Raw genomic sequence first — 22,989 nt, 5'->3', positions numbered from 1 at the left:
TATGCATAATTCAATTCAATTCTTTATTTATATAGCGCACATTGCAACAATGTCATCTCAAAGCGCTATCAAAATATAAAATTCATAGAAAGAAGGAAAAAACTCAACACGATCCACATGAACAAGCATTTAGCGACAGTTAGAAGAAAAAACTCCCTTTTAACAGGAATAAATCTCCAGCAGAACCAGGTTCAGAGTGGCAGCCATCTGCCTCCACTGGTTAGGGTTAGTGGACAGAAAGATAGAACCTCAGAGTGTCCCAGACTAGTTGAGCCATGAACCACAGATCAGGAACTGTCAACTCCAGCTACAAGACACCTGAAACAGAAAAGAGAAAGAAGGGCGAGGAGAAGGCACAGGCTGCAGAAAAACATGATACATTATTAGCAGGTCTGCCTGCATGGAAACACCTGGTGCTAGACTATGTGTGAGTGGAATGAGAATGAGTATGGGGTAGACATCAGTGTAAATGGTGTGTAAGCAGTGTGATGGGTATACAACGAGGTTCAGAAGTGGGGGGTTGGCTACAACCCGGCACAACCTTGTTTGACTGGACATTGCAGCCCATTAGAGCTATGTATAGATGGTGGATTGTGTTTGAATATAGTGTTGGTGTTCTACTATATAATCTTAGTTTTTAGTTCCTAATTTTAAGTTTAAAGCTTTGTTCCTCGTGGTTAGGTTAATGCTATTATACGGTATACGCTTTAGCAAATAAGTAGGCTTTGAGTTTAGCCTTAAAGGTGGAGGCTAACATTATGCTGTCATTATTTAACCCCACTAGGGATCACAGGAGGAGCGGGAGGCGCTGCGGGATCCCTCGACGCTCCTAGAAGCGTCCACCATATATTGCGTATGTAAACCTGACGCTTTTGACGATTTTGGTGTGAACGTGCCATAACACTACATCAACAACTTCATTTTTAGATCATCACCCACAGACACCATGTCCTTGCCATCATTGGGTGCGAAGTGGAACACACTCATAGCCAACTCAAACACAGTCACTATACAAGCACTTTAGAGACGCAAATGAACCCCATAGATGTTGATGAGCATGCAAACTTTACACAGAAGTTTTAATCATCCACTCTGGGTCTTCTTGCTGTGAGGCCAAATTTAGTTTAAAATAGTTCATATTTTTCCAATAAAATATATATTTTTTCTCTTTTAGGCCAGAAATGCCCTTAGCACAATCTTTTTCACAACGAATCCTGCATCAAAAAACAAACACATGGTTTTGTGCCACAACCTTTAACTGACATCTTCAACTATAAAGACTTTAATTTAGGTCATGCTTACAACTTTTATGGCATAGCAATTATTGTGTCATTCCACTGGGATGAGAGCGTGCGGTGCAGCCTGTATTTGTAAGAATTGCCTTTGATGTTGAACGCCTCGTCCTTGTCCTCCATGATTATCTAAGTGAAGGTTCTGCAGTGAGTAATTTAATGGCTGCTTTCCCAGAAGGACAACTTGGTCCATTAACCATCATTAATACTTAAAAAAACCTTAAAGGAAACAAAGGTGCTTTTTCATGTGTGCTTTGACCAACATCATCAGTTGTACACTTTTCACACCATTTAGATTGAAAGCAAAACATTACACCTCGAGTTGATTAAGTCAAAAAACACTTTGTATTGTATTTGTAATTTGGAGGCAGTTTTCTTTATGAAGCAGCATTTTCACCATCAAGAAAAAAAAACCCAATAACATGCCAACGTTAAAAAAGTCCTCCTAATCTCTCTCCTCCAGTCAGATCATCATGTCAGTCATTTAAGAGACTTGTCTCATCTTGTGTACAATGCCAGTATTTTAGGCTTTGGTAAATATTCCATAATGGAAATTAAGAATAGATTAAACATTCAAACATTTTGTTGCTAATTTAGCACTGAATTAAACCAGAGAAAGGGACGAGGGGTTCACATTCCACACCTCTCGTGTCCATACAGGGTCCCCGCGATCCTTGCAAAGTCTTAAAAGGCATTCAATTCCTGAATCTAAAAATAAGGCCTTAATTGTCATTAAAATGTCTTAAATCAGTTCTTCCAAAAGTCTTAATGTTTTACACATAATAAGTATGATTATGATTGTAATTAGTCTCACATTTCAAAATAAATTACGTTTGTTTTTTTTTGTTTTTTTTATATATATAATTTACCGTAACAATGATGTGGCTGCTGCGGGACTTTATGCAGATGCGCGTCATGCTTGTTGCAACTTTCAACAACATGGGGAAATGTAAACAAAGATTTATCTTAATGTTTTTTTTCTAAATGGTTTTTATTTTTTGTATTTTTGTTGTTGCTTTATAGATTTCTGGCTATTTTTGTAGTCGTGTTCTTGGAGTTTATTTTAATCTGATTATTTTGTGTATTTTACTGACATTTTGTGTATTTTTGAGTGGCCACCAGTTGCATGTCTGCACTAGACCCTGGAAAAAATCTATCCTAACCTTATGCAATTGATGTGGCATTTTTCTCCCACTCAATTGTGTTCACTGTGAAGTTGGTTTTAGATTTAATTTCAAATGGCATTAAAAAGTGTTGATCGAAGCATAGGAACCCTGCCATAACAAATAGGAACAGTTATGATTAATCACGGAATAAGAATCAGAGTTTTTGCAATAAAACAATCATCGTTGCTATTACTCAAACTTGATGAAGGCAGTCACTATATCTAGTTTATTGCAGTAGTAGAAGTGTAAAAAGGCTGCATGCATGCATACATTCACAAGTCCTGCAGTGACCTCAAAGCCATTTTCCCATCCCAGTTGGTCTTTGCGTGTGAAACACATTCAGCTTCTTTACTTGGAAGGAATTGAACATTTTTAAGTTCAACGTTTGGTTTCTGCAGGACAAAAATGACACACATTTACCTCTTTACTGCAGATATTATAGCATCTGTGCACTGCTAATACTGTGAGAAAAATATGAAAAATATGCAATACCTTTCCTTTGTAGGTCTTGAATGATGCTGACAGAACCTTTTTAACACGAGGAGCTTTAACTGAATATTTTATGAATTGCTCACACAGTAGATCATTTGTACTTAATATGATATACAGTAGCTATAGAAAAGAAATGTGACCAGAGTACGAATTTCTAATATTTTGCAACTTTCATCAAGGTGATGTGTGACTGTTATTATAAAGAATATTACATTTATTTGCAGACATTCAGCCATTTAAGTTCATCCTGATTTGGTTGTGGTGCAATGGAACCTGGTACACCTTGCAGAGTCTCCAGTCCCACAGGGCTATTAAACAAACAAAGACACTTAAAGACACAAACACAAAATGACTCATACTGTGGATTTACTGATTGGTGATAGTTTTAGCTCTCTATTTACCAAAGCGCTAATCAATATTCACAGACTCAAAAAAAGAAAAAACCAGCATCAAAAACAACTTTAAATAGCTTTAATGGAGGGCAACCTGTGGTGATAAAACTTTAAAATATGACTCAGTCATATCTACAAGTACAAACATTTGCAAGCCAGGAATGGAAAGACTTATTTTCGGTTTGGGTTTTTTTTTTTTTTTTTTTTTTTTGGACATTTTTGTTACAGCTCACAGCGGCTGTTTTATAAAGATAAGTTCTTAAGTGCTAAAAGGTTATTTTAAATGTACTTAACATTATCTGTGAAAGGGCCTCCTTTGGAAAAAAAAAAAAAAAAGTGTTTTCACTCACTTTTAAGACATGCAGCAGCATAGACGGTGTTGTCAGACACTGCTGATGGTCTACCATCAAAAAAATACCTCCAAAACTTCAGAAATAAAATTGTTCTGATCATTCCTAAATACTTTATACAGCTGTATATAAGAGACACTGGTTCAATCCCAGGTTTTACCTGTTCATTTGCTTCAATGCCCCTAAGAAAGACTTTGATCTCCAAGTTGGACACATCTCCGTCCTTTATTATTAACCACCCAAACTGGTAGCATTTATCATCATACATTCCGGTCAAAATTTTCAACCATGGGCATTTTGCCTTTGAAATAACCCAGGATTACATTTGTTTAGTTTTTCGTTTATCTATTGTTGTCGATCTCCGAGTCTCATTCCCTTCTATTTGCTGCTTACCCTCGCCTAATGTTTACCAGCTGCCCTTTGTTTTCCTAGACTCCTCTGTCTGTTTGGCAGTCAGTGCTGAATGTGTCATAGTCATTGTCAGATTTTATGGTATCCAGTCTGGTTTGTCGGATAAATGGACTCCATTACTTTAACATAGCTTTGTGATTTAATGCCATATCCTCTTTTGGGCTTTGGGTATCAGTCATTGGGCGACCAAAGACAATGACAGATACCTCTGCTATTTATATTTGACCATTGCTTGAGAAGAGCAGAGATTGTAGCTTGTTTACGTACTATAGCTATAGTGGGAAACTGGGTTACCTGGAGCAAGCCAAAGTGTGCAAACTCTTCTCAGAAGGATATTGAGCTGTTTGGAGGTAGAACTCATAAAAAAAAAAAAAATTCTCAAAGACTAAAAGAGGTCAATGAAGTATTCTTAGTCAATCAGTAAAAAGAAAGCGTTCACTTCTGTTATCGTTCCTCATTACGGTAAAACTATTTCCATCTCATTAGTTGTAGCCTTTTATAGATCCTGTGACAAATTCACTGTTTCCATAAGAACTATATCTGACCTATAACAGAGGTAGAAAAATCCATCCACTTATTTACATAAAGTATGGGCAAAATAATCAAAACAATGCAAAACCACTTAATAATCTTGCAGCAGTAATCAACTAATGTAACCATGCTTTGTTTTTTCATGAAAGCAGGCTTTATATGTAGCTTAGTAACAACAGGGAATTCTAATTTTCCTTTTGAACAACAAGAAATAGAAATAATTAAAACTTTAACAGATGTTTAAGTTTTGCAGGTGACCCAATCACACCTAAACTGATGATGTGGCTTACCTAGACAGCTGAAAAGGGGCTCAGCACCACCCACGTCCAATCTGTCTATATGCGAGGGCTCACTGTGGTGATAAATCTTCCATTCAGTCTGCGTGAACTCTGGAGAGACCTGAGAGCAGTGAGACAAAGGATGAAGAATTCACTTTCCTGGAACAGCTGTAGTTGTATTGAATGCATTTTTATGCGAGTCTCTTGTTGAAAAACCTCAGCAAACTAGTCTGAGCACTCAGTGTGTAAAGAACTCCCCATTATATGTGTTATGTTCGACCTTTAGCAATTCAAGGAAAATTTTAATGTAGAGGTAGGTTTTTGTTTCCTTGCTGAAAGACAAATTCTAAGGGCTTAATTTAGATAGAACAGAGGTGATGTTTGGTCAAGTATGGAGCAAACTTTAATGATTTTTTGTGACTTCTAAGGATCCACAATAGCCGGGGCAACCTTTCACCCTGACCTCAGAGATTGTTTTCCAAGCTTTAATACCAACAAATCCTTTATCACAAGCTTAATATTCTAACCTTGTGACCTCTCTTTTTACAAAAGTATCATTTTCAAAATCAGCAACAAGTACTGGCTTAGTCCATCTCATCTTTTACTATTGACAACTGAAAACTTTTTTCTCAAAAGCATAAACATCTGATAAATAAAAGATCATCTAGTCATATTCTGTCAAACCTTCTTATAAAGTTTCCAAGTGACGTTTGCGTATCAGGTAAAATAAACCAACAAAGCCCTGAAAGGCACTTACCAAGTAAATGCTGTAAAGTGTCTAATAACTTTTTCCACAGCTTATTAAAAATGGGTTTGTAAAAAGAAAATTGTCAATGCCATGTTAGCCTACTTCTGCTAACGTCAACAAGAGAGTTTTTTATAGACTGTTTGTAGTATAAGTTTATGTACACTTTGGCTCATGATAGGGTTACTGGCTCCTGAATTTCTAATAGTTTTCTCTCAAGGTGTAGTACGCAATGTTGGAAAGCTAGCATGATTTGAGCAAGCAAGACTCTCTAAGCTACAAACCCCCCCAATTCCTTCCCGCCCGTATGCTCCTGTCACTGCTCTGACCAAAGCGCCAGCCGAAACCACGCCTCCACAATCCTTGAACATGCATCTGATATAAAAATAACTAATCCCTCGAAGCAAAACCAATAATGAGCTGTCCAACAGACAGACAGAAACTTCTGGATCACATCTCAGGCCCTTTAGATGCCTTGTGCTTGATATTTTATGGAATTGTGTCATGAACGAGTGGCGGGACAGAAGGAGAGGGCTCACCTTGCCTACAAGATGGATTCTCCTGGTGTTCACAAACACCACAATCCATCTTGTGCTGCTCCAGCCCTTCCCCTTCGTAAGCAAACCGAATCGGTTCGAACCAATCATGAGGCAGTGTTGTGGTTTAGGGCGGGATATCCGATTGTGATGAAGAAAGAATGCCGAAGCAAAATTGGCGCATGCGCAGTTGCGGGGAGAGGAACTAGCTGGGCTACCGCTATTAGCATAACTTCGAATCAAAACAGAAAGAAGTCGACGCAGGAGGATAAACATGTGGAAGTTGGTATAAACTCAGTTTTAGAAGAATACAACAATTTTTTTGAAAGAGCAACATCGAGAGGTGCTTTTTGAATGTTAAAGACGTATGTTTTCACCAGCCTTGTTGTTGTTGTAGCCATAGCAGCGTCTCTGCCGTGTGATTGGCTAAAACTAATCATGGTGGACAGGCGCTTCGCTCAATCAGCCTCAAGCATTCTGTTCATGTCCCTCCCTGGTTCCTAAAGGATTCTCCTGACACGGACCCAGATCGAAGTGGAGAACTCGAGTTTGAGGGAGGGCTTCACATCAGTCTGACTCTTGCCAGGTTAGGGGAGGGCATGGAAGGCATCTGATTGGTTGGCTAGGACCGAATGGCAGGGATTGGTCAGAGTTTCTACAGGGTTCTAGCAGCTACAGGGGTCTGATTGTTTTTGTTCCTTTTCTCAAACAAAATGTATTAACCACTCTCAGGATGGAAGGACAGTTTTGCCCAGAAAAACAAAAATTCTCTCTGAACAGGATTGCAAACACCCCCATTTAGTAATCATGTCTGTTGCTATTACAGAGGCAGGGGCTGTTTTCTCTTTTCACACCCAATACATCCAGCACTTTCCCATTCGAAGCTGACGATTTACCCATTGATTAAAGATGACAGTTTACAGATATGTTGAATCCTTTTAATTCTTTACAGATAACTTTAAATAACACAAAAATAGCATTAAAATGCAAAATTATGAAATAGAATATGGTAACTATCTTTATTTGATGTATTGTTAATTATATGAGCGCCTTGACATGGTTATCATAAAGTAACCCAAAAGCACAGTGTCTTCCAGCCTGTGAGAACACACACACACACACACATACACTGTTCTTAATTTTTAGTTTTTGTGAAAACCTGCCAACTAGGTTTTGAAGGTCATTTGCCACAAGTGAAGAACAGATCCGTGTGTTCTATAGGGAACTGAAGTAGTTGGCGGGCGCGTTATTAACATCAAGATCTTCCTCGCTGTGCTTCTCCAGACTCCTCAGGCTGTCATAAAACTGCAGAGGGGAGAAGTCACCTTCTCCAAGACTCTCTGGAGATTGAAAAGCTGTATCTCTCTCCGATAGGAATGGGGAATATTTTTCAAAGCGTGATATGTCAGCTGAATCAAAACCTCCAGAGGAAAGTCACCGAAAATTGCGCGCTTTCATTAGTATGACTTAAGCAACTGTTCAAGGTGCATCAAGCTCATGTACTTTGTCAGAAAGAAGCGGGGGGGAGGGGCTGTTTTTCTATTTTACCTTTTTTGAAAGAAACCACAGCTGTACAACTTAATAATGTGAGTTTTGTCATGATATTTAAGATTGTAAGTGCGTTGGTGTATAGTGAGAAGGGAGGGAGAGGATTTCATAGTACTTTAAGTGAGTCCTCTACTATCATGATCTAGACAATGCACTTCACAGTCCTTTCATTCAAGGGTGATGCATCAAGTGAGTAATTACAGTCAGTAGCGACAGATCGATGACTAACGCTGGCAGCAAGACCATAGTAGTCTATAAAACCCAGATTTTTCTCTGATGGGTTTGAACATTTATAGCAGACGCTGGAACAAGCAAGTGTCTTAAGTATTACAGACACAGCTACGACAACAAAGGCTCCCTTTTAAATAAAGTTTGCAGGAGTACACCTTAAGGTAAGCTCCGAGAAAACACCTAAAACTGCATGTTTGCTGCTGCTGTTTTTTTTTTCTTTTCTAGATTTTAAAATGGTGAAATCACTCAAACCTTTATGATACTTACAGTTTATCAAAAATCTTAATACTCACATTGCTGATTGTTTCACATCTATTTTTTTTTGTTCTAGAGCTTGTAAATCATGGTGTCTCAGAGCCTTTGGAAGACATCAACCATGTTGTGGCCCTTTATTTTTGTTTTGTGTTTGGGGAATGTTGTTGCCACTGAAACAGCCAACAGTCAGCACACAGGAAACGTCTCTGTGGCCAACTCCCTTGAGACAACTTCTGCTAATATTTTAGCACTTCAAACCCACAACAGCTCGATTCCTCAGTCAAAAATGGCAGGGCCGAAAGCTTCAAATCCACCGATGTGCCTGGAGTCCGCTGGAATCAGAGACGCCTTTAAATATATAAACATTACAGTCTCCTTGGTGGTTTTCCTTGTTGGAATTGTTGGAAATGTAGCCTTGCTTAAAGTCATATATGCAAACAAATGCATGAGGACTGGACCTAACTACCTTATTGCAAGTCTTGCTTTGGGGGATTTGATTCACATAGTGATCGACATTCCAATCAACGCTTACAGGGTGAGTTATGTTCTCAGGTATGTGCATTTAAATGTAAAAAAAAAACCAACAACACTGCAGCTCAAGTTCTTTCTCTGTACTTTGTTCTGAATCTTGAACCCTCGCCAACTTGATTTGATTGCTTTTTCTTCTTTGTTGCAGCTAATGGCAGAGGACTGGCCCTTTGGTTTAGTCGTATGCAAACTCACCCCTTTTATCCAAAAAACCTCTGTTGGTGTTACCGTTTTGAGCTTATGTGCTTTAAGTGTTGACAGGTGAGGAAGGCGGCGGTGTTTCAACATGCTCTCCAAGAAAACATCATCTTGTGGCTGCAATTTATATTTCGTTCGTGTCGGCAGATTTGTTTACCCACAGCCCTTAAGATGTTCTTCACATGAAAAAGCCACAGAAAGCACGAGGGAACAATTTCCCAGGGTTTAACAATTGTCGTTGATTTTCGCAGATACCGAGCCGTAGTATCCTGGAATCAAATCAAAGGCATCTGGGTGTCTGTGTGGACAGCAATGAAAATAACTCTGATATGGGTTATTTCTATTCTGCTGGCTGTCCCTGAAGCTGTCGGCTTTGATATGATAACAATGAACTATAAAGAGAAGCATCTGAGAATTTGCCTCCTTCATCCTGTGCAAACCACACAGTATATGCAGGTAATGTAATTGTCTTCCCTGTGCAACAGGATGTGATAAACAAATCAACAAGTGTTGATTCTCCTTTCATTTGCCGCACTTGTTGAACGGAGTAGAAAAAGGACGTTCATTAATGTTTCTATCATCCACTTATAGATGCAAAGTTATTTTCCCTTCCTGTTGTATTTGAAATCAACACGTGTCTGTCAATTGTTGTTTTGCGAGTGCTGCATCATATGAAGAACCGACTATTATTGTCCCTTACTGCACTGACAAACGCTGGCCTTTCTGTCATGTTATATCAACAGTTTTATAAATCAGTAAAGGACTGGTGGCTTTTTGGCTTCTATTTCTGCATGCCGCTGGTTTGGACTGCTGTGTTCTCCACACTGATGACCAGAAAAATGCTGAAAAATGCTCAGAATGCTTTGAGTGAGCATGTCAAACAGGTTGGAAGTCAAACTTTTTCCACTTTGCAATATTTTGATTCCCCATGTTTTTGTTTTCCCCTTAAATTAAACTGGGCTGCATTTATTCGTTTTCTTTTTTTCTTTTTTTTTTTAAAGAGACGTGAAGTTGCAAAAACAGTTTTCTGCCTCGTCGCTGTGTTTGCAATCTGCTGGTTGCCACTATATCTCAGCAGAATCTTGAAATCAACCTTATATGATGAAAAAGACTCAAACAGGTGTCGGATGCTGAGGTGAGATGATGAAAAAGTATTATTCTAATTCAGAATTTTCTTTTTCTTTTATTCCATTCTCAAGCCCCAGCATATGTGTCATTTGCAGCCTGTGTGCTTCTTCCTCAGTGCTTTTCTTGTCCTTGACTATTTTGGCATTAACATGGCATCCCTGAACTCGTGCATCAACCCTATCGCCTTGTTCTTGGTCAGCAGACGGTTCAAAAAAGGTTTCAAGGTACATTTCTACTTCTACCTGCGGTATATTCCAATTATTCTCAGTTCTGTTATACGTCTGAAACAGCAGGGCTGCCACCCCCATAGGTCAGTGGATGAGCTATGGTACGTCATTAGAACATATGGAGACATGTCTGCAACATGGCCAGACTGCAGTATGTAATGACCTGAGGGGATCATAAGTGAAAATGGTCTGGAAAAACATCATCGGGGAAAGAAAAAGAATAAGAAATAAAAAAAAAAAGAACAGACACTTGGGAATCTACCAGATAGCTGGTCACTGAATCAAAGTGATGCGTTATGATGAAAAAGAAAGCATAGCTTCAAGGCAATTTTCAGGGAAAGGATTCAGAAAGCTTTTATTGCATTATGAGCTCAGAGGATGATATTTGAAACCCTATGTTTCACTTGTTTCATTAGAATTTTACTCACTAAGGTGCATAAAAACAACCCTGGCTTTGTAACGTTTGTATGTTTTTTTTACAATATATATGTATAGGTTCTCATATTATTAATGTCACTGAACTCTTTTTTCCACACAAAACTTAACACAAATAGAGGTGAAAGTAATGGAAATGTTACTATAATTTAGTAGCTTTTATGGCTACTTTTTTTTAGTATATTTCTAAATCAGTAATTTTACTTGTACATCACCAAAGAAGTAATTTGTTACATTTCTATACCCAACCGTAACTGAGTAGATAATTTATTTCTCATTTTTTTAAATGATCAACAGACATTGTGAAACTACAAAAAATGAAATGACCAGACATCAAATGCATGACATCATAGCCGACCAATCAGATTGAACGTAATGCACGGCGCCAAAACAGCATTGAATGCCGGTTATTTTTTTCAGTTTTGAAGTTCATGAATGTATACGTATACTTATTTTGAATTTAATTCATTGGTTTTATTTATTTAATTTTTTAAATTGTACATTTTGACAAAACTTTTATTTTATACAGATGCCTATGTGGAAAATAAATGAAGTTCATCTCATCCTTTTTTAGTTTATACATGAGATGTTTACTGTATGCAAGGGAACATCTAAAGATTTATTACCAAAAATAAACGTAGGGGGTGAAAGTAAGTTAAGTTATTTTTACTTTAAGTACTATTTAATTGAGCTACTTTTTACTTGTACTTGAGTATTTTATGTATGACTTACTTGTACTTGTACTTGAGTACAATGTCAATCCAGTAACAGTACTTCTACTTGAATAGGATATATCAGTACTCTTTACACCTCTGCAAATCTATGATATTTTTTAACCCTAAGGTTAAATCAGCATAAGCAAGGTCACTTTTTTCTTCATTCTCTTCACTTAGACTCATTTTTCCATTTTATTGTGAAGAGAGATGTGAGTCTAACTAACTTTATGTGTTTGTGTGTGATCCATCAGGCATGCCTGTGCAATCCGTGTCTACCTGCTTCATCTGTTACTCATGATGACATGCAGTCTGTTTTGAAGTCCAGACTGCACGATCAAACCTCGGAACAGTGCGACAACGTCAAAGCCCATAAACAGACGCGCACAGCTGTACCTGAGCAGGAGGAGCCGTCGCTCGCGCTCTACCGTCAATGATGCCAGAACGTTAACGTTTGTGTATTAAATATTCATGATCATCCAAACATTCTCCTTGGGAGTTTCATGAGTTGGACAGAAACATCAACATTGTGTTATTGATGCAAAAAAAAAAAAAAAAATGCACCCCCAAACCTATTATTCTTATTTTCCAATGCTGTCTTCAGTTGAACATCTGCTCTGGAATGAGTTACCTGGAATCAGACTCTTCAGAAGGTTTGCCCTGAAGGCTTGACTCACTGTCAACACTTACATCAGATTTCACCAACTACACCTATCTGTTATCGTGCCCCGCAGCGCTCGAATCATTGTTTAGGGCACAGGGTTGAGCTGGCACCGATCAGCAAATATCTAGTCACAGTTTACCGCTTGCTTTAACTTGCATTCTTTTAATTCTGATTCTGCTCTCTGGAACGACACAGTGCCAAAGCAAATCAAGCTTATGTGAATACAACCCAAATTATTACAGAGGATTTTACCAGCCGTGGTGTATTATTAGCACAGAAATGTTATTTTCACCTCTATGGGGTTGTACACAACCTATGTGTATATTCTAAAGCATCTGTCATCTTCCTAAAATCACATCGGCACTACAGGTCTCTGCTCCAGAATGACTGATTGATGGTGGCCTATTTTAATGCATTGTTAAATGTGTAATGCACGGAGACACTTTCTAAAGGACCTGTGAGTGGGGAGGAAGGAAAACGAAGATGACAGAATGGGGTCACGACTCACAAGGAGGGAGAGAAAGAGAGAGAGAGGGAAGGGGTTTGAGTGTCTGTGTGTGTCTATGTGTGCACAAGTCAGTATATGTGGGGTGTGTGTGTGTGCGGTGGGGGGGACGTTACCTGATAGGTCTCCCTGTCAAAGGACAAGGGAAGCACAAATAGAGCGCTGCTCGTCCCGCTAAAGCCGTATCAGGCTGCTATCTTGTCTCCTTACGATGTGCAATGGAAAGTTATTCATGTGGAAGTAAACTTTGGGTTGTTGAAAAGAAGACGTGTTCACTTTTTGTTGTTGTTTGAAATGTCTTTTAAGTAATGAGTTTTAATTCTACATGTATTTATTTATAAACTATAAAAAAAAAGTGGGTAACATTTTAATTTTTACACATGAGGCTGACTTTATGCTGTCATTATCTGTCATTAGCATGAATAAGGTGTCACGAAGGCTGTCATTAAAAGGCCCATGTTAAGCTAAATCAACTTTTCTGTACTTTAAACATGATAAAAGTGTTATTCAGGCTTCATACACATGCCCAAAGTGTTTTTTTCATTGATTCCCTCAATCGTTAGTTAGAGGGTGATTTGCTCCTTTCTTACTGCAGGGTGAGCCCAAACACCTCGCCCCAAATTGATGACGTGTTCCCACTTTGATGACGAATTTGACCCAGCACTGAGTTAGAGAAGCTGCGCCTCCAGGAAGCTCTCTGCTGTGATTGACATTTAAGTAGACACGGCCACAAAGGTGAGCATTTCAGGGTCCTTCGCGCAGTGCTATGTATGCATTTTCTACAGTCTATGTATGTACCGGTGAATGCCCCACCCCCACGCTCTGCTACGGGGTGGGTGGGCCGTCCTCTGGCCCTACGTCACCGTGCGGGGAGGAGGAAGTCAGTGTCCCGTCTATAGACACGCCCACTCATGAATATGCATAAGTAGGCTGCAAATCAGCCTGTTTGTGTAGAGTTGCTCAGAAAGTGACTTTTCAGAGGCTAAAACTCTGGAAAACAGGCAAGTTTGGGAAAATAATCCTCAAATACTATGTTTTTGGGGTTCTTAGAACAAATAGAGATGGGTGAAAAATAGCATGATATGGGACCTTTAGTCATTAAGTGTCATTCGCTAATTTATGACACCTTTCCCTAAATTATGACACCTTTGGCGCTATGTTGGCATTTTTTGGGTGAGGTGGAGGGATCTAGTGGGGTTAAGGCGGGGGTGTAAAGAGTACTGATATATCCTACTCAACTAGAAGTACTGTTACTGTTATTGAAATTGTACTCTTGTACAAGTACAAGTAAAGTCATACATAAAATACTTAAGTACAAGTAAAAAGTAGCTCATTTAAATAGTACTTAAAGTAAAAGTTACTAGTTACTTTCACCCCCAACGTTTATTTTTGGTAATAAATCTTGTCACGGTTCCCTGCATACAGTAAACATGTATAAACTTAATTTTTTATAAAATGACACCAATAAGTTCAATTGAAAATTTAAAAAAAATAACTAAAAATATCAGGCTCTAAGTATTGCTAACTGTATTAACTCTAAAACAAATGTTTCAAATGTTCCATGTGGGTAACAACATGATAAATAGCATCCCCAACCTGAACTCAAGAACGTGGCTGAAATAGCACAACTTAGAACATATGGATTATGTTAAATAATTAAAAAAATGATCACAAGAAATAATAATTTACCCAGTATTGATTGGGTGTATAAATGAATTACTTTACTTCTTTTAAAACATACATAAGTACAAGTAAAATGACTGATTTAGAAATGTACTGAAAAAAGTACAAATACCCATAAAAGTAACTTAATTACAGTAACGTGAGTAGTTGTAATCAATTACTTTCAATAACACATATTTAATGACAGCCTTCATGACACCTTATTTATGCTAATGACAGGTGTCATGTCATAATAATGACAGCGTAATGTCAGCCTTTATGTATAAAACTTCAAGCAAAGTGTGACCAAAAAGTGTATAAAACTACCACTTTTTAGTATTATTATTGTAAAGTGTTTTTCTTGTTTGTTTTTTTTTTTTACCCCTCTTGAAGATCCAACACAATCAATCCATGTGAAGATAAAATGTAAACCTTATTGTGACACAAAATTGGATTTGTTTACTTGTCACATAGATTCTCAAACAATAGTTGCAAATGTGGCAACGTGAAGTCAGCAGCTCGCCACCATTGTGTCCTTAATCAAATCATAGTGGTTTTCATATCGCAAACCACAGGAAAATTCAACTTCGAAACAATGAATTGGTCTGTGTGTGTGTGTGTGTGTGTGTGTGTGAGTGTGTGTTTCCTGTACCCTGTGCAGACATCATCTTTATAACTTGCCCTGCAGAAACAGATTGAACCAATGTGACTCACGCTGTCGTTTTTCATTAGCGATGCAAAAAATAAATAAAAAAATAAAATGTTTAAAGAGAACTGTGTAAAGTAACATGCATATGCTTTTTAGCCCACACGGACCCCCCCCCCTGCTGTGCAGCTTTTTTTTTTTTTTTTTTCTCTCACTCTTGACTTGAGAGAGTCAGTGTCTCTAAGGGTTTCGCTGTTGGATACAGCAGTGTTGGATGAGATAACCAAGGTTCAATATGCTCATTTGCGCTACTGCCAAATTGGGCTTCTTTTAATCTAGAATTTAGTCCTCGTATCTATTTTCTGTGTCGACTCGCTGCCTTCTCTGGCTTGCCTGTGTTTTATTTTCCCTATTCTAATGCATTTTTGTTACAATTACCTATTACTGGATTAATTCGTATCGAACCGCTATTAAACATGGGGGACAGCTTTTAATTCTACTGTGAATATTTCATCAGATACGCCTGATAAATACTGCTTTGTTTCCCACATGCTACTACATCCTCACATGTCTCATCAATGTGTATATATATATATATATCTTAGCAGATAATCAAGCAGTGGTGCAGTGCTATCACAGTGAAAACTCACCAAACGCCAGATAACAATGACACAATCAGGCTCAAAGACTGAGACGAGGCTGATGTCAGTGTCAACATCAGCCAGAGTGCAGGATCCTCAGACCTTTCTTCACTAATCTCTGTGCACACAAAGCTCAAATACGGCTCCCCACGGCGCTGCCCAGACTCCCCAGACTGTGGATTTAATTAAACAGTGTGAAATTAATTAATCAGTGAGGTGTTAGGTAAAAGAACCTCACTGGAACTGCTCACACAACCAAGACAGGCATTTCATGTACACAGTTATTAATTTTCTATGCCCCCCCCCTTTCCTCCTCTTTCCTCCCAGCATTTTCATAGAGGTGCATCATTTCTGAAAGATTAAAAAGCCTGGCATGGGGGGGGGAAGAAAAAGTCACGCAAATAGTCAAAACAGAAGCTCCCGATAATCAAAAACGTAAACCTGTGTTTGATCTGTTCTAATGATTAATTAAATATTTCAGTTCTGTATAATAATGTGGTGCAAATTAGATGGAAATTAGATAAAATATTCATTTAGTTATCTGGGGAATCTGCCTGGAGGGCTTTATAGACTTCAGTCTGGCTCAGAATGTTGTCCATATGGCAATTATGTACAGTAGTGTTGCAGGAGGATTGGTCTGATGCCTACTGGCAGAGAGGAGCCTGCCTGTGACAAACTGCTGCTCGGATCTGATGTGAGTTGAGGGAGATAATGAGGCTGTTGTAAGCCTTAAGTATAGAGCCTGCCCCCGGGGTGGCATATCCAAACGCCCAGGCTCCCTTATTGTTGCCTGTGTGGCTGAGGATTAAAAACACATTGACTTTTTTTTTTTAACTTCATCAACTTTGTCAGTGCTTCCCTGCAACTCTTTAGACAACTTCCACTTTCATGTGGCAAACCCCATGACGTTGCTCTGTGAGAGCACATTTTTTTTTTGTAGATTTGAAGTATTGAATTGTCTGCTTTGAGGTATTTATGCCCCTCCCCCCCCCCTTTTTTTTTTCGTTTTTTTTTTTTTTTTACCACCCTGCTAGAGGATGTGTATGTGTCTAGGGTACATTCTAGAGTGACCGAGGTTTAGACAAATGCCACACTTTGATATGGAATGCTTTAACTTTGCAGCTATTGGCTTAAATTAAAGGTTAGGAACAATGTGGTGCGATTATTTTTGTGACGTCCGTTATGGGCTGGATGTCTACGCCACGTTAACCAGGGATGGGCAACACTATCACAGTGGGGGCCACAAAAATGTGATTGTATCTGATCTGAGGGCCACATAATCAACATTCATGTCATGCCAGCATTTAGAATAATGACTGATCTGAGCATTAATATGTCAGTTTTTAGTCATTTTGTGTGTTTTTGGAGTCATTAGCTGGGTTTCCATTACAAATTTTCGCAAAATAAAAGTAATATTTACAGGTCGACGATGTATAATTTTTCCATTGAAGCTTGTTTTGGGCAAGAGCCTCGTAACTCCCGTGAAATCTCATCGCGCGAGACTTTGCTGCAGAAAGACGGACGCTCAGAACCTCCTTATAACACTCTGTATTTATTTTTTGTTTCACTTTTAATGTGGCAGTAATAATTTGAAAGTATAACGCTAAGAAATGTCCCAGTCTCCTCTTCTGTTTACACTCGTCATGTGACCAGATACGCCACGTTCTGTGACATGTATTGCGAAAAAAGTGTTTCCATAGAGCTTTTGCGACACATTTCGACATTGAAACGTCTGAATTTCCTCCTCATGAAAGCGTGAAAACTTTTTTGCGATATTTTACTGTTTTTTTTTTCCTTCTAAATTCTGCTGTTTCATTAACATTTTATGTGAATTTAAAAAAACAAAATTGTTCTTGTTGTAATTGTGTGTATTTTTCTGTCATTTCTTCATTTATGTTGTGGATTTGTGCATTGTTGGGGTAACATTTTTGTGTAAACTTGTGTGTCTTCTGTAACGTATTTTTGTGTTTTTTTGTGTTTTTGTAGTCATTTTGTTTGTTCAAGTGGTTGTTGTGTCTGTCTTTGTTGGTCATTTTCTATTTTACGAGTCCTTTTGTGTACTTTGTGCATTTTGCTGTCGATTAGTGTGTTTTTGGAGTTATTTTGTGTATAATATTGGGTTTTATATTCCTTCCAACTTCTTGAAATACAATTTTTGGGGACTTGTTTTGGGGGCAGCACAAAATTAAGACCCCGGGTCCCCAGTTGCTTATGTCTATAAACTGTAAACTGTCATCCACATGGCAGCTCCAGTTCAAATTCCACCACTGTGTCCAATTTAGACCTACAGCACGGTACAGGCTTCCTGTTTGAGTAAAAAAAAAAAGGACAATATGCAACCCTGTGCAATACATAAAGACGAGAAGAAAAAAATATCCCTGCAGTGCGTGCAGAGTAACTGATTGATCCATGAGAATCGCTGTAATGATGTAAGCGGGTTTTTAGATGTTGTTTGGATATGAAATGAGTAATTTGACTTCTTCTTCTTCGGAAATTCAACCAAACATATAATTGATGGTTATGTGAGGCTCACGATATAAAATAGAACGAGGCAGAGAGAGAGAAAGGTGCCTGTGTGTTCCAGCCAATGGTCAGGAAACATCAGAGACCTGCAAACAGTGAGCAGACACAGTGTTGGGCTGCAAGCGGGCATTCAACCATGGGATTAAACAGCATCTAAGCCATGAACCAAACCCTTTCTTCATCCACACACGTATTTCACCACCGTTCAGGACACAGAAAAGGACAAATAATTCAAAGCTGATTTCACTGCTGGGGCAAAAAATGTGAATTGCAAGGTTTTTTTTTCCCACCAATGTATGTACAGCAGTGCTTTGTTGCAGAAAAAACAACCTCATAATGAGCTTTTCTAAAAGGGTTTCTGTGTACTGGTTAAGGTGCAAAATGAACTGTAGTGTTTATTCCATTCAGGATGTAATAGAAAACATGCAATCGAATGTAGGGCACGTGGACTAGAGTGGTTCACTTCACACTTATGTTCACACTTATAATTCCTCCTGGGCAACAACAGAGAGACATTACTACTGCCTGCTGACACATTTATAAAGAGATTTAGCAAGTGCATGTTTCTGATTAGAATCTAATTCCTGTTGTTGTTGTTGTTGTTGTTTTCTTTTAAAAATGAGGTTTCCCAAATGAAGCTTCGTGTTCCTGTTTTTGTGTGAAGAGGATTGGAGGTGACAAAGCTTTCAATTGAGTGATCACCACCGCGCCCCCGCCTGCCTGTGCTTGTTTTGAATGGCAATGATGAAAGCACAGGTGGATGCAGGGAAGCGACCACCCCTCCCTCGCTTGTACCACCCAATGCTCATCCGTGGTGTCCCATTAGCACGGGAGTGGTGGCGGTTTGCAGTCTGGCTGCTGGGTACAGTGGGTCAGTGCTCACAAAGCTCTATTTGTTCCCTTTTCCTGCAGGGCTCCAGGGGTAAGCTTAGCTCCAGAGGGGGAAACAAACAAAAAGGCACCACTGTCTCACACACTGGAGCTGATCTCCAACACATTCGTCTTTTCTACTCAACAGGGAACATTTCTCTTCTTAGGAGAGGGATGGCAGAAAGAAACGAGTTCTTTAGAAACAGGGCCTCGGGATAACAAAACTGCTGCTGTTCTAAGCTATGTATTTTTTCCTCTGTAAAACTGTCATTCTTAACTGTTGCTTGTGGTGATGTGTATTTATCTTATTGCTTTGTGCTTTTTTATTTTTGCTTAAACTCAAAGCTGTTTCAATTTTGTGGCAGGAAGAAGATAAATAAAAGAATGCCATCAGTGTACATGTCATATCATATTTGAGTGTTTTCAGAAGCCACCTGTAGAGATGATTCACTCTATAAATATGGCATCAGTGTTTCGCTTTATTGATCTGCAGCTCCTATGAATGGAAATGGATTTTTAACAATTATTGAGGGATCATTTTTACTATTGTTATCTGTTTCTAACTCCTTCAGAGTTTTACCGATTTTGACAATTAAGGTATCAAAAATTCAGCACACGGGTGCTTGTACTTCTGTGATTTGTAACTTTTATCATTTTTTTAACTACATGTTTATGTTAAAAAATGTCCCCATTGGTTTCGATTGGGAATTTCAGCATTTTAAGTTTTAATGGCTTCAACTTTGAACTTCAGCTCTTCAGCCATTCTTCAACGAATTTCAATCATTTCACTTTTAAAATATTCAGCTGTCGGATGGCTAATGCTAGGCTAATGCTAATGCTAGCAAATACTATTGCTCGGTTAATGCTAGGCTAATGCTAATGCTAGATAATGCTAGGCTAATCCAAGCAAATACTATTGCTAAGTTAATGTTAATGCTAGTTAATGCTAGGCTAATGCTAGCTAATATTATTGCTAGGTTAATGCTAGGCTAATGCTAATGCTATTTAATGCTAGGCTAATGTTATTGTTTGGCGAATGCTATTGCTAGGCTAATGCTATTGCTAGGCTAATGCTAATGGTAATGTTAGGCTAATGCTAGGAAATACTATTGCTAGGTTAACGCTAGCTAATGTTGATGCTACTTAATGCTAGCAAATGCTATTTCTAGGTTAATGCGAGGCTAATGCTATTGCTAGGCCAATGCTAATGGTAATGCTAGGCTAATGCTAGGTTAATGCTAGGTTAATGTTCGGTTAATGCTAGGCTAATGCTAGGCTAATGCTAATGCAAGATAATGCTAGGCTAGTCCAAGCAAATACTATAGCTAAGTTAATGCTAATGCTAGTTAATGCTAGGCTAATGCTAGCTAATATTATTACTAGGTTAATGCTAGGTTAATGCTAATGCTACTTAATGCTAGGCTAATGTTATTCTTAGGCTAATGCTATTGCTAGATTAATGCTATTGCTAGGCTAATGTTAATGGTAATACTAGGCTAATGCTAGTAAATACTATTGCTAGGTTAATGCTAGCTAATGCGAATGCTACGTAATGCTAGCAAATGCTATTTCCATGTTAATGCGAGGCTAATGCTATTGCTAGATTAATGCTATTGCTAGGCTAATGTTAATGGTAATACTAGGCTAATGCTAGTAAATACTATTGCTAGGTTAATGCTAGCTAATGCGAATGCTACGTAATGCTAGCAAATGCTATTTCCATGTTAATGCGAGGCTAATACTATTGCTAGGCCAATGCTAATGGTAATGCTAGGCTAATGCTAGGTTAATGCTAGGCTAATGCTAGGCTAATGCTAGGCTAATGCTAATGCAGTGTTCAATGACGCTCTGCCGGCACCTGCATCCTCACTTGCTTTTCCTTCAGGAAATGCCAATATTCTCGATTTGTGTTGTTTTCTTGCAGTTTTGTGTAATTAAGGAATGTGCAGGATAACCTTACAGCTGCTGTCAGGTCAGACTTACACTGTTATGTTGCAATCTGCAGTCCAAGTATAACTCCATTACTGAGAAGACTTTAAAATGAGAGCTGTGTGACACACAGCGGGATGATTTAGTTTAATGACCATGGCGGTGACAGCGCTGTGATGGAAATTGGACTCCCCTTGCAAATTTACATCACTTGAGGGTACTTGGGGCTCTTTTAGTGGCTGCACTCTAGAGCACGAGCCATCAGGAGGTCCTGGATATGTCATGCTTGTCACCTTCCTTTAAGTGTATCTGCAGACGTGGGAGAGGGATTAATATTATAAAGCCTACGGAAGCACAGAGGCCGTCTTATCAGCACCACAGATGTGATAAGCACCTCTACCCCCATGAAAACCAGGGGAAAAAAATCTCCAAGCACAGAGACAAGCATCTCTTTGTGTTGTATCCCCGCACTGCTTCAGAGTTTCAATGCGGCTTTGGTGGCAGATATGGTGCAATTTCACATCTGTTGTAATTTGATGTGCCTGGATCGCCCTCTGTGAAATCATTTTGATCACAACATGGCTTCTTTCAATTATTTAGAAAGTTGGCATTTGGCTGTAGAGATTGTAATCAGATTTCTTTTGATTATGTGTTATTCTGAAAAGCCTGCACCTTAAGCTCCAATAGCAGCTGCACATGAGGAAGTCTGCCTGTGTGATTGTATTCCGTTCGCCTGCTAAGCATTTGTGCCTCTCTCTCTCTTTTCATTGGAATACACGTTGATTTATTTATTTAATAAAAAAATGTCACTTTTGTGGAAACATTTTCCATCATTTCTACAACACTCATCTCACATTAGTTCACATCAATGCAGATGTCAGTGTGAACAGATTGTTTTGCCCTCAAACTGATTTGAAGCTGTGAAAGGAAGTTAAGGCAACCATTGCTGTCACTTCAGTTTTATCAGAAAAACACCCGGTGGAACCATGGAAACAACACGCAACATAAAAAACATCAACATCAAAGCTCAGCATTTACTGTAATTAGAATTTATTGAAGTCTGTTTAGTCAAAGAGGTACATGATCCTTCTGAGGCTGCCTTTGGATTTGGTCCCACACTAACCATTAAACACAGTACAGTGCTTTGGTGCAAAAAAAAAATGAATGCGTTCATTTGCAAATTTGTCGCTGTGAACAGGAACGCAGTCACTTTTGAAAGTGTGTGAAGAAGTATGCTATAATGATGACAAATGCTAACGTTCGCTGATGTGTTATAAATAATCTGCATATTGCGCTCGCACGTGCATCTGTCTGGCAGAATTTAGTCATCAGACTTAGAAAATGAATATTTGCATATAAGTAGGGTTTTTAAAGGTTTTTTGGGGGAAAACATTTGCATAAAGACATCCCATAAATGTTAGGCAATTTTTTACACATTCGCCATAAAATGTGTGACAATCTGATAACAATCATATTTAATAAATACAGTTCATTCATTTCAATACAATATTCATGTCAACATTTAGAAAAAAAAAAAAAAAAAATCTGTTCATTATTGAAGTAAAAAACAAATGTTTTTGTATGATTTTTGTCTCTCATTTTGTGGTTGTTTTGTGTGTTTTTGGTCTCTGTTTGTGTTGTTCTTTAGTCGTTTTGTTTATTTTGCTTATGTTTTACGCATTTTTGCTGTCGTCTTGTGTATTTTTGTTGCCTTCAATGTTTTTTTGTGTATTTTCCTGCCATTTTGTTAGTTATCATTTTGTGTGTTAGGAGTCACTTTGTGCATTTATGTGGTCATTTTGTATTTTTTGAGTCATCTTTATGTATATTTTTTGTAAGTTTCTGATTTTGGACTCGCCTTTGTGTAATTTTGTTGCTGTTTAGTGTGTTTTTCTTGTCATTGTGTGATTTTTTTTCATTTTGTATATATTTTTCAAATTTCTTTTTTTTTTGGGGGGGGGGGGGGGGGGGGGGGGTGGGGGTGGTTGGTGGGGTTGTTGGCATTTTGAGAGTTTTTGGTAATCATTGTGTGTTTTTTGTCATTTTGAATGATTATTTATTTATTTATTTTTTATTTTTTTCAAAGCCATTTT

At 38.3% G+C, this 22,989-nt stretch overlaps 1 protein-coding gene across 1 annotated transcript; it reads left to right on the top strand.

Moving 5' to 3' along the window:
• The first annotated feature begins 7,822 nt into the window (after positions 1-7,822).
• Positions 7,823-12,765, top strand: LOC114455014 (endothelin receptor type B-like). The gene is made up of 8 exons (XM_028436006.1): positions 7,823-8,133; positions 8,304-8,762; positions 8,904-9,016; positions 9,205-9,409; positions 9,697-9,837; positions 9,955-10,088; positions 10,197-10,305; positions 11,711-12,765. The coding sequence occupies exons 2-8, from the start codon at positions 8,316-8,318 to the stop codon at positions 11,891-11,893; spliced, it is 1,332 nt and encodes a 443-aa protein (XP_028291807.1). The 5' UTR covers positions 7,823-8,133; positions 8,304-8,315; the 3' UTR covers positions 11,894-12,765.
• Positions 12,766-22,989: the final 10,224 nt, after the last annotated feature.

Source organism: Gouania willdenowi, chromosome 21 (genome assembly GCF_900634775.1).
Source record: "Gouania willdenowi chromosome 21, fGouWil2.1, whole genome shotgun sequence".
Lineage (NCBI taxonomy): Eukaryota > Metazoa > Chordata > Actinopteri > Blenniiformes > Gobiesocidae > Gouania > Gouania willdenowi.
Note: the sequence above shows the minus strand (reverse complement) of the source record. Positions and strands in the feature narration are given on the sequence as shown.